Source organism: Aotus nancymaae, unplaced genomic scaffold, assembly GCF_030222135.1.
Source record: "Aotus nancymaae isolate 86718 unplaced genomic scaffold, 86718_ANA_hifiasm-v0.15.2.pri h1tg000049l, whole genome shotgun sequence".
In the NCBI taxonomy this organism is placed as follows: domain Eukaryota; kingdom Metazoa; phylum Chordata; class Mammalia; order Primates; family Aotidae; genus Aotus; species Aotus nancymaae.
In genome coordinates, this window is record NW_026988463.1 from 4,799,238 (window position 1) to 4,817,509 (window position 18,272).

The 18,272-nt window shown below is 46.4% G+C and overlaps 1 protein-coding gene across 5 annotated transcripts in view; it reads left to right on the plus strand.

Moving 5' to 3' along the window:
• Positions 1–18,272, plus strand: part of UBN1 (ubinuclein 1) — a 33,228-nt gene that overhangs the window by 9,180 nt on the left and 5,776 nt on the right. For all 5 annotated transcript variants that reach the window (XM_012448238.2, XM_012448234.3, XM_012448237.3 and 2 more), the window contains exons 3-16: positions 395–481; positions 977–1,072; positions 1,434–1,568; positions 2,280–2,383; positions 3,079–3,517; positions 10,606–10,676; positions 11,992–12,121; positions 12,293–12,411; positions 12,624–12,752; positions 12,935–13,081; positions 14,309–14,359; positions 14,456–14,498; positions 15,624–16,841; positions 17,978–18,218. In XM_012448238.2, the coding sequence (XP_012303661.2) occupies positions 395–481; positions 977–1,072; positions 1,434–1,568; positions 2,280–2,383; positions 3,079–3,517; positions 10,606–10,676; positions 11,992–12,121; positions 12,293–12,411; positions 12,624–12,752; positions 12,935–13,081; positions 14,309–14,359; positions 14,456–14,498; positions 15,624–16,841; positions 17,978–18,218 (3,010 nt within the window). The remainder of the gene's footprint in view (positions 1–394; positions 482–976; positions 1,073–1,433; positions 1,569–2,279; positions 2,384–3,078; positions 3,518–10,605; positions 10,677–11,991; positions 12,122–12,292; positions 12,412–12,623; positions 12,753–12,934; positions 13,082–14,308; positions 14,360–14,455; positions 14,499–15,623; positions 16,842–17,977; positions 18,219–18,272) is intronic.

The window sequence follows — 18,272 nt, forward strand, 5'->3', positions numbered from 1 at the left end:
TGAACGATTGGCTATCTTGGAAGTCAGTAGACTCTTTTCTAGAATGTTTTTAAATGCATAAAGTAAATTTTAGAGTTAATAAGGAAGTCCGCTTTATTAAACATGGTTGTCTAGTGGTTGGGCATCTCTTTCTAAAGGCCTTTTGCTGTGTTTGAGCCCTGCAGCCCCTCATGCTGTGCTGAGCAATTTTAGGCGTTCAGTGAAGTTTTACTAAAGTACATGAATGGAAATTTTTCTTAATTAAGATAAACACTGATGAGATGGTAGCATGTTTTCTACCTTGTCCTTTTCATAAAAACATTGTTTATAGGTGTTGAGTAGTCAGTGAAGTTTCTGTGAATAAGAACATGGGAATATTTTGTGACTTACTTTTTGTGGAATGATCTCTTTACAGAAGAAAGATCTGTCGGATCCTTTCAATGATGAAGAAAAGGAAAGGCATAAAGTGGAGGCCCTTGCCCGGAAATTTGAAGAAAAATATGTAAGATTTCTCTCATGAGCAACAAAACAACCTTCCTGGGTTGGGGAGGTTTCCACACATTTCTGTATGCCTTTAGTGGATTGTCATGTAAACAACACTGCTCCGGAAGTAAGCATTAAGCTTGGAGAGAACAGAAGCAGTTATTAAATCTAATGCATTAAGGTACAGAAAAGGTGCATGGCAGAGCTAGTGTGAGGAGGTAATTGGACAAATAACCGAGAAGGGCTGTGACCGCCTTAGAAGAAATGTTTTGGTACGAAGCATAAGAAGCCATTTAGTTCCTTTTTTTGTCCTAGGACATTTTATACAGATAGAAATCTGTCCTTCGTTAAAAGTTGTTCAGGAAAGAAGGTTTTGGGGTTTGTGTGTATGTGAGAGAGTGACCGTTCTAGTTAGTGCGTTACCTCTTTGAATCATAGCTGATGAAGTTTGAGGCAATAGTTAATTATGTGTTTTTATCAAAAAGTATGTGATCTGTTGCTTTTACATTTTTAGGGTGGAAAGAAACGTAGAAAAGACCGAATACAGGACTTGATTGATATGGGGTATGGTTATGATGAATCCGATTCCTTCATCGATAACTCTGAGGCGGTAAGTAGTTACTGAAAATGCCATGTCAGAAACACTGCACTGTAGCTCCTCCTGATACTGGCCAGGAAGCTGGGGGTGGGATCAGAGTGGATGTGCCCTCTTCCCAGCATGAGGCAGTAGCAGCACTGATGAGAGATGAAATGACGTTCTTGATCCGGGTATTAGTTCCCTCTTCTGAAAATGATGATCAGATCTGTCCAAAACACCTTGTAGCTGAGACATTCATGATTGACCAGAAGGATGTTTTAGCATACTCTTGGAAGTGGCAGAGGAACGTAGACACCTCTCTCTTGAGACCTACTTTTCACCTTCGGACTATAGAACCAAAACTTGGAGCTGACCGTTTGTTTCCCTCCTTCAGTATGATGAGCTTGTTCCTGCTTCTTTGACTACAAAGTATGGAGGATTTTACATTAACTCGGGAACCCTGCAATTTAGACAAGCATCAGAGTCTGAGGATGACTTCATTAAAGAAAAGAAGAAAAAATCTCCAAAGGTTAGAATGTGCTTGCTTTTGGATTTCAGAATGCTTTTTGACGTGACCCTTTCAGATCAGTAGGTGACTTGCCAGAATATACGGTGGTTTAGGCTGGCTCAGGAGGCTGGTGGAAAGGCAGAGCCATGCCAGGTTGATAGCTCACCTCTCACACGTGTGCCCTGACGAGGACACGTGCCTGTGGGGGCTCTGTTCAGCTCTTGGTCATCGTGTCACATCACATGACAGCCCAGCAGGCTCAGCAGGGGTCATTTCTGGAAGTGGCCTCAGGGTGGGAAGGATGTGGAGTGAGGGAGTGTGCACCACCCTTGCTGACCCTCTTCTGTGGACGTGTATAGGACTTCAGTTCCCAGGGCTGTCTGTCATCCCACTGAAAACCAGTCAACCTTAGGATCACTGTGTTTAAAAACCTGTCTGCCACTCCCGATGTGTTTAAAACAAGAGGTAGGGCTCACTTGTAACTGTTTCAAACTAGAAAGGTTTCAGGCTCCAGAATGGTCACTTATCTCAGCCCCAGGTGTTTCCAGGAGACACCATCGGTGGGAATGCTGTGGGTTTGTGGTCCAGGGACTGATCTGAGAGCTTTTTGTTCATGAAGAAAATGAGACAGGTCTCAGGATGTGCCCCGGGCGGAGCAAGGCCAGTGCCATGTAGTGCACTTGCTCCCTGAGTTAGGGAGCCGTGTAACTGTGCCTTGTCTTTAATTCTCAGAAGCGGAAATTGAAGGAAGGTGGTGAGAAGATAAAGAAGAAGAAAAAAGATGACACTTATGACAAGGAGAAGAAATCGAAAAAGTCCAAGTTTTCCAAAGCCGGGTGAGAGGCAGCAGCTTCTTTGCTAGGATAAGCCTGAACTGTTAGGGCAGGACGACTGGGAGCTGACTCACCTCCTCCCCACAGCTTCGGAAGAGGCAGCAGGGCCTGGCCTTCCTGTCCTCCTGCACGCCTCCCGCAGTGCCATTCTGGGCATAGACGCGCACCTCTCTGTGTGTCAGATAGTTCCACTGTCAGTGTTGGCAGCTATTCCTGTCACTGTGTGACTGCTGATGTTTCTCGTTCTCCGGGGCTCTCCTCTCCGCCCCAGTTCTCTTCCTTTCTCTGCTGTTTTCCCTTGTCGTCTGTGGTCATGCTTCCTTCTTCTCACTTGGTCTCGCCCCAGCTGCTCCTCAAGTTGCTGCTATTCTCTGCTGCTCCTGCTTTCTCCCTCTAAATACTTTTCTTGTCCTCCCTGCCCCTTTTTGCAACCTTTTATTTCAGCCTGGCAGTGATTTCTAAAAACCCATCGGAAATTTAGCATTATGTGACACTGTGTTGCTAACCTGTATTAACTCTCAAGCTTTGGTCTCAGCAAGAACGAGCTCCATATGTCAAGAGGAGGGAGGAGGAATAACAGGGTGGACTGTGACAGGTTCTCCTGGAGACCATGGCCCTGGGAGCAGGGGTGAAGGCCTCTTGAGTTCCCTTTGGAGGTGTCCTGTAGTCTGAGTGACCAGTTTTCCTCTTGTTTGCAGCTTCACAGCCCTCAATGCCAGTAAGGAGAAGAAGAAGAAGAAATACTCTGGGGCTTTAAGTGTTAAAGAGATGCTAAAGAAATTTCAGAAGGAGAAAGAGGCTCAGAAAAAAAGGGAGGAGGAGCATAAGCCTGTTGCAGTCTCGTCGGCGGAAGCTCAGGGCCTTCGGGAACTGGAGGGTGCCTCTGACCCCTTGCTCTCACTCTTCGGCTCCACTTCTGACAACGACTTGCTCCAGGCAGCCACTGCCATGGACTCGCTGACGGATTTGGACTTGGAGCATCTGCTTAGTGAGTCTCCAGAAGGAAGCCCCTTCCGTGATATGGATGATGGAAGCGATTCCCTTGGGGTGGGATTGGACCAGGAATTCAGGCAGCCCTCTTCTCTCCCCGAAGGCCTGCCAGCACCCCTGGAGAAGCGCATTAAGGAGTTGGCTCAGGTATGGTGACACAATGTGGCTGGGCTTTCCTGGAAGCAGTTTGGGCAGATTGCCGTTGGTTCTGCACTGCATGAAGCTCGATGCCCAGAGAAACCCTTAGTGAATTGGCAGTTAAGGTGTCAGCGTTTTCCAAACTCTCTTCTCATCCTGAGTGAGAAAACACTGTAAGCCTTGCCCATCAGGCTTCATTTTAGGCCTTTCTTGGTTTTGTTTCTGGAAAATTTGCTTTCTTCTGGGGAGATTGTTCTTTCTGTTTTCTGTCAGTTTGCTTTCCACACGGTATCTTTCTTTTATGTGATAGACGGATGATGTTGGCAGCAGGCAGCTGAGAAAGAGATTCATCTTTGTATTCTTTTGTGGGTTTTGCAAATTGACAAAAGTTTGCAAACATGTAAGTTACACATAGAGTATATGCTTCGTTGCCCCTAGGTTTCAGTTGCTCCCTTATGTTGTGTATCCAGTGTTAGGAAGCAATTACAAGAATGCCTCAAATGTGATGAATGAAAAGGAGCTTAATTTTAAACACTGTCTGTGTCCCATTAAAACCCACCATCACCACCTTTAGGATACAGCAGCTATTGCTGCCGTTTTCCTCCAGTGATTGGAAATTGTTCCATAAGTACTGAGAATTGTCTGTTCAGTAACACATTTCTAACTGTAAACCAGGCATGGATCATTGGTTGTAATGTCATTTACCTTTAAGTTAAAATAACGTTTTACCTTGAGCATCAGGACTTGTGATGCAGCTCCAGTGGTACTCATAATCTACAGCTGTAGGTTTTACACCAGTGATTCTTACAGGATGTCAGAAGCATTGTTCCGTATAATATCCCTTGTGTTTTAGGGCAGGATAAATTGTCAGCCACTGCTAAAATGATTTTCTCACTTGAAAAAATATTTGAACACCATATACAAAGCAAATAAAGTATCCTATTCAAATCTCTAGCTCACCTTTGTCAGCTTGTGTGCAGCATTGGAAATTCAAGTATTGTATTTGAATGTAATGATTTAAATGAATTATGCCATGTTGGGGTTTGGAGTATCTCTTAGTATGACATTGAGGTGGAAGTAGCTGAATCTGAACTTGGCATGTTTGAGCCTACTGTCCTATATTTGCTCTCAGAATTCATGTTAAACAAACATTACTCCTTGTTCTTTTTAATCCTCCAGTTCGTAATCAAATTGTTTCATAGCTTCTGAAAGTCTCGTTTAATCATTTAAGTAAGGTCTATGTGACAAGAGCTGGTCGTTAGAGAAAAGTCAAAAAAATGAATTCTTGTCCGTGTCCTTACTCCTGTCATAGGTTGTGTTCTAGTGTGAAAACTTAGTGTTTCACTTTCTTGGCAAAGATGGAAGTAAATTTAGTGACAACAAAATGACATAACTGGAAACAGCATTGGGCTGTGGTACAAGAAAGTGGAGCTGAGTAAATACCTCATTAGGCAGGCTGTCCCTCCTCAGTGATTGCCAAGTGTCAGTTAGCTCTTGGGCATAACAAACACAGGGTTCAGGATCCCATAAACAAGGTGGGCCTGGGTCCCGGTGGAGAGGTGGTGACCAGGAGAGGCTGATGTTCTGGTTTGAAAATGCAGTATTCAAGTGTGAGGTTGATACTCGAGTCTTCACATTGCCCTTTTACTATAACAGCATTAAGACACTTTGGAAAAATGGGGTGGAAAGTGTATGGAAATTATCCATCATCCTGCCAATATAAGAACAATTTCTATTTGCGTATTCTTTCCTAGCCTCTGTGTATATGTTTTTATGCAGCTGTAATTTTAGTTGTGAATAACTGTTTTCCTGCTTTTTTACCTAATAAATACTATTATAAAGCCCTCATCACTTTTCATGGTTGCATTAAAAAGGTGGCTTGTTTTAGAAAGTTGCTTAATGCTACTCCACAGGGTCCTCAGGTGCTCTGTTCTGGCAGGGCCCTGCACTTGGGGCACTTGGAGTCCCTGCATGTGTGTGCAAGTGCTCTGGACCCCTGACCCCACTGAGAATCTGCTGAGAAAGATAGGCTTCCCAGGGAAAGAATGCACTGGTACACACAAATTGCATATGATTCCAAAAGCCACATGTGGATATTTGGATCCTTAATAAGGAGTCCATCCTAGATCTTGAAATGGACATCACATTTTAAAAATTTAAATTAAACGTGGTGTATATAACTGGAACATTAGCTGTGTTATGTGTTTCTCACTTTATTTTTTATACCCCTAATTTTTCCCTGCTTTTTCCTTTATTTTTATTATAAGATTAGTTAGACTTTACATCTTGATCCTAGATGACACACAAATCAGTTTCTATCACTGGCTACAAAACTGCCCCCAAAATTTGCCTTATCACAGCAGTTTGTTTCTCCTAACTGTGGACCCACGCAGGCGGCTGCATTCAGCTGGCAAGTTGGCCAGGTGCTGGCAGGGCTTTTCTTTCCTGATCTTTCATCCTGGCCTTCTTCAGGGCATGGTGGTCTCAGGGCAGCATTTCAAGAGTGCAAAGGTGGAAGCCGCAGGTCCCTTGAGATCTAGCCTTAGAGGCTGTATCACATGATTTCCACCACAGTGTTGGTCAGAATGAATCACAAGCTCCACACAGATCCAAGGATTAGGGAGCTAGGGTTGGGGAGTAGGATTTCTTTGTGGGAGTAATCTGGTTTTTTCTTTTTCTTTTTTTTTTTTTTGAGACAGTCTCACTCCATCACTGAGGCTTGAGTAGTGCAGTGTGTGATCTCGGCTCACTGCAGCCTCCACGTCTGCCTTCCGGGTTCCAGTGATTCTCGTGCCTCGGCCTCCTGAGTAACAGGGATTATAGCTGTGAGCCACTGTGCCTAGCCTGTGATCCTGTTTTGCATTCTACCACAATACATAGCAGATTCTCATCCCATGTGTATTGATCCCTTAGGGGAAAAACACTTTCTTTGTGGGAAGCAAAATTAGATATATCTTCTAACTAAATATGGTACTTAAAACTTTAAGAAATACCTTTGAAAACTTGTGTATGTTAAAGAGGTCCTCTGAGAGGGAACCTTGGTGATGCCTCTGCTAACATTCACTATGTTCTCAGATTAGCCTGTTTTTCGTTTCTTACTGATTTGTATTGTACACTTGTATAGGCTCCAATGAATCCAGTGATTTGATGGCCTTATCCTGTCCTCTCAATATGCATTGATGGTGTCTTCTGTCTTGGTCGTTGGCAGGTACAGGTGCTGAGAAAGCTCAGGCTTGATGTCCCTTTGGGTTACTGTCTTGAGGTAGTTTGGCAGCTACTCAGCCTCAGGCTATACAAATAACCCAGGTCTATTTTGGTCCTCTTCAGTCAAGGGTAACATAGAGACAATATTAAGAGCAGGAATGAAAGAGACCCCATGTCATCCACCCCTCTAGTCTGCCCTCCTGTAGAATTAGAACCCCTCATCACAGGAAGTCTAGGGAGAGATGGCTCCAAAGAGAATAAGGTAGGAAAAAAACAAAAAAGAAATATTTTTTTGATCTTCCTAAAAAAAGAAATCATGCCAGACTTTCTTCTATTCAGGAAAAACAGATACAGTATTTAAGATTTTGAGCTGGGTGTCAAAAGGCTACAAGTGGCTTTTCTTATAATAAATAAAACAGCCCTTTAAAAGGTTGTTGGAACTGTTATGAGTCAGCATGATTGGGGTGTTTAACTTCATTTCCTAGTTAACTTAGGATTAATTTACACAACTTCTGGGGTAAGAGTGTCTCTTTTTAGGGGTGAGGGACCTCACTTATTTTTGGAAGACTGTCAGATATATATTCAGTTGCTCTTTTAATTAGATTTACTTTAAAACGCCACAGTACACTATCTTCAGTATAAAACCAGACCCTTGGAGATATTGTCTATGCAATTAAAAAGTTTCAGAAAAATATTTTTTAAAATGACATAATATTTAAAATAAGATTACATAAAGATTACCTAGAAAGCTTCTGAAATATTGTACAAATGGCTATCTAAACAGAAAATTTGGCCAGGCAAGGTGGCTCATGCCTGTAATTGCAGTACTTTGGGAGGCCACGGTGGGAGGATCACCTGAGCCCAGGAGTTTGAGACCAGCATGGGTAACATAGTGAGAAAAATATCTAAAAATTAGCCAGATGTGGTTGTGTGCTCCTGTTGTCCCAGCTGTTTGGGAGGCTGAGGCTGGAGGATTGTTTGAGCCAGGGAGGTCAAGGCTGCAGTGAGCTATGATCACGCCACTGTACTTCAGTCTAGGTGACAGAGTGAGACCATCTCAATAAAATGAGATAAAATTTGATTGGAAATTTAAGCTCTTGATGGGTCTAACAGTGTGGCATTTGAAATACTTGTTAATTAGTTTGAATTAATGTGAGGGTGCTTCTGGATCTTATAACTAGCAGCATAAACTTAAGCAAAAAAAATTGTTTTATTTTTTTCTCAGACTAATATAATTCTAGTACCTTCCAAGTGCCAAGGTAGAATTCTGAATGCCTCCAAGAGTGTAAGAAATTGGCATATGGCTGGTTGAAAAGTCATGCCCTTTTTGTCATTATCCTTCTGTTCTTTTCTCCCCTCTGGACTTTCTCCTAGCCAAGGGATCTTTAGAAGCTTGAGTTTTGCATATTTTCTTCCAACTTAGTTTTGGTTGTTTGACGTTAAGCTTTTCTTCCTCTGGTGTGCCTTCTTACAGGAGTACCTGTTAATTGGTTCATTCATTCACTCAGTCAACATTTAGTAAATATTATGTGACAGGCAGCCATGGGAAATATATTGATGAATAAGACTCATTTCTTTTTTTTTAAGACAGGGTCTCACTCTTGTCACCCAGACTGGAGTGCAGTGGCATGATACTGGCTCACTGCAACCTCCGTGCCCAGGGCTCAAATGATACTCCCATCTCAGCCTCCAGAGTAGTTGGGACCACAGGCATGCACCACCATGTCCAGCTTTTTTTGTTGTTGTTTGTATTTTTAGTAGAGACAGGGTCTCGCCATGTTGCCCAGGCTGATCTCAAACTCCTGAGCTCGGGTGATCTGCCCACCTGTGCCTCCTAAAGTGTTAGGATTACAGGTGTGAGCCACCGTTCCTGGCCAAGGTTCCATTGTTATTTTCCATGAGCTCGTTACGTAAAAGGACTGATAGATAGGCAGACAGTGGACTGTAGGACAGAGCAGAATGAAGTAAGCTCTGTGATGTCTAGATGGCTATAAATAGCTAGACTTAAGGGGTAAAAGAGAGACACTGAGGGGGGCATATAGGAAGTGGACTGGAGGCAACAGACTTGGCCGGCCTCCTGGGGAAGATGCCTAAGAGACGGTGGGGAGCAGAGCTGAAGATGGGCCACTTGGTGGATGGCTGGGCCAGATTGTGGAGGACCCCAAATGCCATGTGAAGGAGTTTCGGTTTGATTCTAGGCTTGGGAAGAGCTGCTGAAGGATTCTAAAGAAAGGAGTGGACGCTCTTAAGGTTGGAGTGCGATTATCAGAAGTGGGGAGCACAGGCAGAAGAGCAGAAGCTAGTAGGTCTGGTGTAAGTTGAGTTTGCAATCCAGAAGGTCATCCATCCACAGAAGTGTAGTTGACCTTTGAATAGCATGGGGTTGGACTGCGTGGGTCCACATACACGCAAACTTTTTCTAACCAAAAGCAGGCTGATTTGAGGGATGCTAAATCTGTGTACAGAGGGTCAACTTTTTGTATAGGCAGGTTCCTCAGGGCTGACTGTACACTTGGATTTTGGTATATGCGGGGGTCCTGTAACCAATACTCTGCCTATACCCGGCGTTGACTGTAATTGGAAATTACTCAGAGGTAACTGGAAATTCTGGTCCAGAGCTTAGATGAGAGGGTTAAGGGCTTAGTTTAGATTTGAGGGTAGAGTTGTCTGCGTTATTTTGAAGCCCTGAGGGGGAAGAAGGTATTAGGAGAAGTGGGTTCTGTTGAGAATCCTGGGGTCCACTTATGGAAAGGAGCTGGTGGAGGAGGCAGATGGAGAAGTTTGAATGGTTGGAAGGGACCCCAGAGGATGCAGTGAGAGGAGATGAGTAGGGGAGATGATGGTGAAGGGGTTAGCAGTGTCTGCAGTTTCAGAGGGGTTGATCCCTTCGTTTTAGATAGTCACCTTATCACCCTTGTTTGCTGTCATTATTATATCTCATGTCTGATTTCAGTAATTTTATTTCACCCAAAGCCTTCAAACCAGCAGCTCTTGGGTTTAGATGAGTGGTTCCCAGCCCTCTTTGCACATCAGTGTCAGCCCGGTTGCTTTGAAAGAGTACTTGAGCCACTTTTAGAGAGTGCACATTTCTGAGTCTCCTTTCCAGAGATTGTGATTTGAGTGGCCTGAGTTGGTCCAAGCTGCCCAGGAATTTCAGTATGCAACCAAGTGTGAGAACCCCTAATGCAAACTTCTGCAGGGTCTGCTTTTCTGTCTTCTCTCAGTGTCTTGGCTGCCCGCCATGGCTGCTTCAGGAGTCTCTGAGCTTGCCATCCAGGGTGTCTGTTAACTGTGTTCTTTTGGAAAGTAAACTAAGACTGTGCCAAAATTCCTGTAACCTTGTGTTAATAGGTGGTATGCTGGGTTAGTTATACACATGGTCTGGATGATAGAGAGCTTGTTGTATACCATAAGTAGATTAGGAATTTTCAAAGAGTTTTAATGTCCTTAAGTGCCAGAGCTACACATTATTATTATTTTCGTAGATAAAAGGCCTTTAAATCCTATAGGCTGGTGGAAGTTTTGATTATTTTTGTACTGTAGATACATGGAAATCCCAACTAACGGTGTAGTTGATAGCATGTGGACACGGGTTAGTTGGCCGTATTGGCCTCTGACAAAGTGCATTGTAATTGCTTTGACTCTGTGATTTTCTTTTCTGTGACTGTTTTAAGTCCTGAGAACTAGCAGCCCACAGATGCTGCAGCATCGTTTGAAGAGAGCATATTGATCACAGGCGAAGTTAACCCGGGACTAGGGTGGAGTCGAAAGGTGGCAGTGTGATTGTATCGACAGGTGCTCTTTATGGAGTGATGACTCCTGTGCCGGTGGGTGAGCTTGAGGGACATGTGGGGAAAGTGCACTAACGGCTGTTACTGTCTGCTGTGCACCAGGCTGCCAGAGCTGCTGAGGGGGAGAGCAGACAGAAGTTCTTCACCCAGGATATTAATGGAATCCTATTAGAGTGAGTATCTTCTGTCTGTCTGTCTGTCTGTTTCTGCTATTACTGCGCTTGGGGTGAGCCAGCCAGGGGAGAATGGGAGTACAATTGAACTGCGTAAAAGTGACCACCAATGAGATAAAAGGATTGGATTAATAACATCGTTTGTTGTTTTTCTATTAAAAAACAAAACACAACAGGGACACCAAATTCTTGTCTCCAGAAGCCATAGACCTTCCTGATCTTGGGCAGCAGGCATTAATAGCATATGATAATCATGGCCTGTTAGAAGAGGATTTCTTGGCAGGTACGAGATGAGGAGAGAGAGAGAAGGTGTTGTTTTCCTGTCTCTCAGAATTGTGAAGAATGAGAGATCGCCTGGTGGCCTCAGGGACCTGCTCTGCCTCAAGTGTTGCATGGCGTCCCTGGCCGGTCCCCTCTCGTTCACACTTCTGATCCTAGTGCCACCTGCATCATCCTGTAACGCTGTTCCCATACTCCTGAGCCTCTGAGACACCATGCTGTGTGAATTGGGCTAAAAAGCAGAAGAGCAAAGTTCTATAAATCCAGACTGAGAAAAGTGAATCCTTGTGGCCTGGCCTGCAGTGTTGCATCTTTTCTCCTGGTTGCAGTTTGTGGCAGGAGAAGCTTATTGCTCAACAGCTGAGGAGGTTGTATATGTAAGACGAGTTGTCAGTATGTGGGTGTGTTTTAGCAAATGGCCTCTCCTGGCCAGGACCTGGATCGGCTCCTTGGGTCAGGAAGTGTAGGCTGCAGAGAGCACCTGAGCATTGGCGTGGATGAGAGGGTTGTGTAAACAAGGAACCTGCTTGAGCATGCCAAATATGGACAGCTCAAGGCATTGAAGAGAATTTTTTTTTTTTTGCTTATTTAGATGGAGAAACTGGAGGGGTCAGGCTTTCCCTAACATTATAATGGTTGATAGAACTGGGAACTAGGGGGTAAAATAAAGAAATGCTGCTGGGAAGTATTTCCTGTCAGCCCCAAGTAACTCACGACTTTCTACTTTGAAAGCTTTATGTTTTCTCTATGAAATTTAATGCTTCAGAGGTTGTTCTTCTGGGCTCTGTTTTCCCGGTCTTGTTTTTGACCTGAGCCTTGATCCACATTACTTAGCCATGTTCATCAGGTTGGGAGTTGTTCTTGTTTGCTGATTGCTGAAGATGTATTTCTGTGGGCCCTCAGTTACATTGTGTGACCTACAAGACAGGATCTGACCTGCCTTTGGCTGCTAACTTTCCTCTGCACGTACGGGGAGCCGATGAAGACGGGAGTTGCAGCGAGCTGCAGCCAGTGGTGACTGTGTTCTCTTCTTCAGCATAGAGGCGCAGACTCGGGAGTTGAACAGTCAGGTCCGCTCTGGGGTGTATGCCTATCTCGCATCATTCCTGCCCTGCAGCAAGGATGCCCTGCTCAAGCGTGCTCGGAAACTTCACCTTTATGAGCAGGTGGGTGACTGAAGTGAAGCCCTTTGGCTTTGGGGCCTGGTGGAGGGGTGACTGAATCTTCACTGATGCCACATCTGCTGCCCCACTGCCTCCTTGTGATCACCCTGTCATGCATCCCAAGTGTAAGGGCCATGTGTAAACCTGCCTTGAATTGTGTCCTGCCCTTTGCAGGGGGGGCGTCTGAAGGAGCCTCTCCAGAAGCTGAAGGAAGCCATTGGCAGGGCAATGCCGGAGCAGATGGCCAAGTACCAGGACGAATGCCAGGCACACACGCAGGCAAAGGTCGCCAAGTAAGTGTGTCCTGGCATTTCAGTGGCGTGACCCTCCCATCTTGCCTCTTGCCCTCCCGTTTCTCAATATGTACTGCTGTTTCCAAAGGAGCCTCTTAGCTCTTCTTTGGCCTTTTCTCATTCTCTGTGAAGTCCCAGTTGTGCAGAGGGTGAGGGGAGAGGTGGTGGGCAGGAGCACCTTGGGGCCCCATGTAGTTCTGTTCACCCCATAGGATGCTGGAAGAGGAGAAAGACAAGGAGCAGAGGGACCGGATTTGTTCAGATGAGGAAGAAGATGAAGAAAAGGGGGGCAGGAGGATAATGGGACCCCGGAAGAAGTTCCAGTGGAATGATGAGATCAGGTGTGCCCGCACTGGGACTTGGCCTCTCTGGAGGGTTGGTGGGGCAGTGTCTGAGCATGTCCCCTATTGCTGACAAAGGTTAGGCTCGTTCGCTTTCATCAGGGCTGCTGAAAGCACATGACGGGAACCTTGAAGAAACATCTGGAGTAGTTTGGAGTTTATGATTTCTGCCTCCTCCTCAGGGAGCTGCTGTGCCAGGTGGTGAAGATCAAACTGGAGAGCCACGACCTGGAGAGGAACAACAAAGCCCAGGCTTGGGAGGACTGCGTGAAGGCCTTTCTGGACTCGGAAGTCAAGCCCCTCTGGCCTAAAGGCTGGATGCAGGCCAGGTGAGGGCTGTGTGCCGAGATGGGGCATCTGTGCAGTCAAGACATGTTTGAACGCTGCTTTTGTGCCAGGCCAACAGGATCCCTGCCTGCGGGAAGTCACTGTCTAGTTGCCTCAACTCTGATTTCACTCACCTGAGTAACTGGGGGACATGCAGGTAGCTGGGAAAGGGTCTTCTGGGTTTTCCCTGGAGGAAGGGAAGTTGCCTGTGGGGTTTTGTCTTTGTCATTTCTTGTCCCACTTCAGTTGAGGTTTGGCCTCCCATCTCAGTATGCACTTTCCTGTTTTAACATACGGGCTCCTGTGAGCATTTGAGAGATGGATTCTTCTTGGGTCTTTCCTGATGTTCCTGAAGAAGTCTCATTTGCAAGGTAGCAGGGATGATTCCTTATTGGAACTAAATGCCAGGTTTCTATCTTAGAGGCTGCCGTATAAGAAGTTGCTTCCTGTGAATGAAGTACTTCTGTCATGCACGGGACAGAGAAAGTTATCTGGAGTGATTTTCTGGATTGGGCCCAAATCATCTGTTGTGCTACCAGATCTTTGAACCTTTGAAATTGCTGTCCTCTCCACATAGGCTGGACTCAGATAAAGAACATTTTTGTTGAGTTTTTCAGGACAAGGACATGCTGGGTCACTCCTTGTTTTATTCTTGGAAGGGAGGGCATAGGCAGTAAGGAAAGTGCTTGGAAGCATCACCATGAGAGGTTTGGGGCAGAGCCGTACACTTCTTGGTAAAAACCAGACTCAGCCTTTGGGCAGCCAATGTGGCCCATTGTGATCATCTCACCAAGAATTTGGCTCACCAATTGATTGACCTTTTTTTTGTGGAGGGGGCGGTCAAAGTCTTGCTCTGTTGCCCAGACTGGAGTACAGTGGCACTATCTCAGCTGACTGCAACCTCTGCCTCCCGGGTTCAAGCGCTTCTCCTGTCTCAACCTGCTCAGTACCTGGGACTACAGCGCCACCATACCTGGCTACTTTTTATATTTTTAGTAGAGACGGGGTTTCACTATATTGGCCAGGCTGGTCTCGAACTCCTGACCTTAGGTGATCCCCCTGCCTCAGCCTCCCAAAGTGCTGGGATTACAGGCATGAGCCACCGCGCCCAGCCGATTGACATTTAATGAGGGATAGCCACTGAATTCCAGGAATACTAGCAAAGCTCTGGAAGCCGAGTCCCAGCTTTTTGGGGCATATACAGATGCCCAGTGTTCTGTGTCTTTCAGGACTCTGTTCAAGGAGAGCAGACGAGGCCATGGGCACCTGACTTCAATCCTGTGAGTATCGTGGTGTTTTCACATCTCGGGGTAAGTGCTGTTTTGGTCTCCTGTGGATATCCTCTAAACCTTTTCTATGCTCATTCCTTTGAACAGGGCCAAGAAGAAAGTTATGGCCCCTTCTAAAATCAAGGTGAAGGTGAGTCATCCTGCTCAGGTCATGCATCAGCTGTGCTCATCTCCCTGCAACCATGCTCTGGAAATCTCTCAAGTGACTGTGAAAGCTCATTGAGCTTTGTTGGTCTGGGGACAGCTATTCAGGATGGCATTCTTGCAGTCTACCAGGACAGAGACTGGAGCCACTTACCCCCCTTCTAGCCTTGGTTCTACAAACAGTATGCAGCTGGCCCAGTTCCTGGGGTTCTTGTGGGATTAAGTGGGATCATCTTGGCAGCCCTCTGAGGAGTCAAGAGCTCCTGCAGGTGTGAATGTATTATTGCACTGTGATGATCTTTGTATGGAAAGAAATATACTCTAGCCAAGTGCAGTTTAGCTTGCAGCCACAGCAGAAAGGAAAGGTGACTTTGCTGAGCTACCAGGCAGAAATGGAGGGCAGTGCAGTGGCTGAAGAATAGACACTTAGATGTTGCAGAAACCTCTCAGTGTAGTAAAAATTGCTGTTTATCAACATTTTTGCCAGTTCTTAGTGTGGTGTCCTTAGCCATCCCTAAGCAGACCATGAGAATGAGATGTGCAGGTCATTTACTCCTGAGTATCTGTTGAACTCCCACAATGTCTCAGACACTGTGTTAAGCACCAGGGCTGCAGGAGTGAAGGATTAGACCCAACTCCTTTTCCCATGAAAAAAGCCCTCATCTTTGAATACATTCTTAGGAGATAGGTGCTGGGAAAAATCCGGGAGGAAAACAGAGCTGCTGTAAGGCAATTCTTACCCCATGCCTTGGTCTGATTGCAGCTATGAGCACGTTGAGACGGTGGGAATGCCAGTAGGCAGAGTGTCTCTTCATTAGAGTCTTGGACTTTTCAAAACAAAAAAATTTCTCTTGGTGGTGTATTTGTTCTTAGTAACGAAGTATGCCAGGGTAAACCCGGCTCTGGCCAATCAGATACTCACCAGGGGGTGTTGAAGTCGTGGCATCTAAAGTCAAGGTGGGCACAGCTTCTGCTCTCCCACCACTTGTTTGTAATTATACGGGAAGTCCCAGTTTTTTGCGACTCGAATTCACATGTTTGCTTCCTCACAACAGACGAATGTTGGCATCCTTGGACCTTTCTAAACACCAACATTTCTGTTTTCCTTTAGGAGTCATCTATGAAGTCTGATAAAAAGGTTTCTGTCTCATCAGGACAGATTGGCGGCCCCATTGCTTTGCCCTCAGATCACCAGACAGGAAGCCTGAGCACTGGGGCCTCAAGTAGGGAGCTCCCATCCCAGGCATCGGGTGGCCTTGCTAACCCTCCTTCTGTCACCCTGAAGGACTCGGGTGAAGATTTGATCCGTAATCCAGCCTCCTCTGTGGAAGCCGTGTCCAAGGAATTGGCTGCATTGAATAGTAGAGCAGCTGGGAACTCTGAATTCACACTGCCTGCACCCTCAAAAGCACCTGCAGAAAAAGTTGGAGGTGTTTTATGTACAGAGGAAAAAAGGAACTTTGCAAAGCCTAATCCTTCTGCTCCACCACCAGGTAGCTCTCTGCAGTCACCCCTCAATTTTCTGGCAGAACAGGCTCTGGCACTGGGGCAGTCCTCTCAGGAGAAAAAACCGGAGAGTTCTGGCTACAAAGACCTGTCCTGCCAGACTCCCCTCAATAAGGGCCTGCCAGAAGTACACCAGTCCAAAGCAAAGCACCACAGCTTGCCACGGACGTCTCATGGGCCCCAGGTGGCAGTTCCCTTGCCCGGCCCCCAGGTAAAAGTCTTTCATGCTGGCACTCAGCAGCAGAAAAACTTCACACCCCAATCTGCGTTTGCCAATAAACTCCAAGGCCCAAAGGCTTCCCCGCCACAGTGTCATCGTTCCCTCCTGCAGCTAGTGAAGACAGCGGCCAAAGGCCAGGGCTTCCATCCCTCCACACCAGCCACCTCAGGAGGCCTGCCAGCCTCCAGCAGCAGCTCTCATAAGACTCCAGCCTCGTCCTCTTCTGCCCTGAGCCATCCAGCAAAGCCACACTCAGCCAGCTCTGCAGGCTCATCTTACAAGAGTAATCCCTTTGCCAGCTCTATCTCCAAACATGGGGTTTCCTCTGGCAGCTCTTCGTCAGGAGGAACACCGGTCCAGGGTTCTGCTTCTGGGAACCTGCTCCCTGGCATACAGCCTCCCTCCGTGGGACAGGCCACCAGCCGACCCGTTCCAAGCTCAGCAGGGAAAAAAATGCCCGTTTCCCAGAAGTTGACCCTGGTAGCCCCTCCAGGTGGTCCAAACGGAGATTCCGGCGGTGGGACCCAGGGAGTGGCAAAGTTGCTGACCTCGTCGTCCCTAAAGCCCTCTGCAGTTAGTGTGACATCGTCTACCTCCTTGCCAGTGAGTATCCGGCATAGCAGCCTGCCCTGCCCCACTTGCAGGGGCCTTGGGGATGAGGTTCTTGCCTTGCCCCTGGTGCAGTGTGAGATCTGAAACCACAGGTCAGGTAGGAACAGTGGGCTCAGATGGAGGAAGGGAGACTCAGCTTCCTGTTATCAGCTATTTGCTTTTCTGGTGCTTCCATCCTGGAGGTCCAGGATGGCCTAAACCTTCTTCTGAGGAGGGCGAAGGGAGCGAAAGGACGGCCAGCACCGTGCTTTTTCAGAGGCTGGGTCTGTGTGTGGCACAGAATGAGCCACAGCACTTGCCTTCCGTGACCCCTTGCCTCTCCATTTCTGCAAACAAGTAGGGGCGGAAATGCTGTCCCCTGTCAGTTTGTAGTCATGTGGAGGTGTTCATGGCCCAGGAATAGCAGTACCCTCTAAGAGTGATTCTGCTGGTTTTAGAAGGACTGAGTCCAATAATTCATGCATCCTGCTTGTATGTAATTACAGCAGGTTCGGGAAGAGGGAGTGAGCATTTTTTTTTCTTTTTGTAATATATAAATTATGTGGTTGAAAAGACAAAACTGGAAAGGTCTGTTGGAGGTCTCACTTCCCTCTTCCCTGCATCCACCACCCCTGTAAGGTAACTATGCTCCTTAGTTTCTGGTTTATTTCCCTCTTTCTTTTTAAATGAAAGATTAACAAATACATACAAATGTATGTATGTATGTATGTGTATGTATGTCTGTATGTAAATATTTTTAGACGTGTATAAATATACATGAACATTTGTAGATATCTGACAATATTTTTCCCTTCACCAAGGAGACATATTTGTTCATTTTATTGAGACAGAGTCTGTCTGGCTCTGTCTCCTAGGCTGGACTGCAGTGGTGCAATCACAGCTCACTGCAAACTTTGTAGGAGATGTATTTAATATCCTGCTTTTTAAAAAATTTGGTTCCCTGGAATCCATTCCATGTTGGTTCATAAAGACTGTCCTTGGTCCTGTCTTTAGGGCTGAGGGTCAGTGGGTGCCTCCCAGGGCCATCTGACCTGCATGTGTGTGTCCTCCTTTGTGCTGCCAGGTTTGGTGAGAGTCAGCTGGGAACAGGATTGGAGTTCTTACTGCTTGCTGTGTTTCTTCCTTAGAAAGGAGCGGGTGGGACTCTGCTGCTGGCCAGCTCCTCTTTGATGCCTTCACCCTACAAGTCCAGCAGCCCAAAGCTGTCTGGGGCCATGAGCTCGAACTCCCTGGGAATTATAACCCCCGTCCCGATTCCTGTTCACGTGCTCTCCTTCAGCACCGACTCCTCTGCCAAAGCAGGGGTCTCCAAGGATGCCATCGTCACAGGCCCTGCCCCCGGGCCCTTCCACCATGGCCTTGGCCACAGTAAGTGCTTCTTTGCTGCCTCTGGTCGCTCGGAAATCTCTAGGCTGTCGCCAG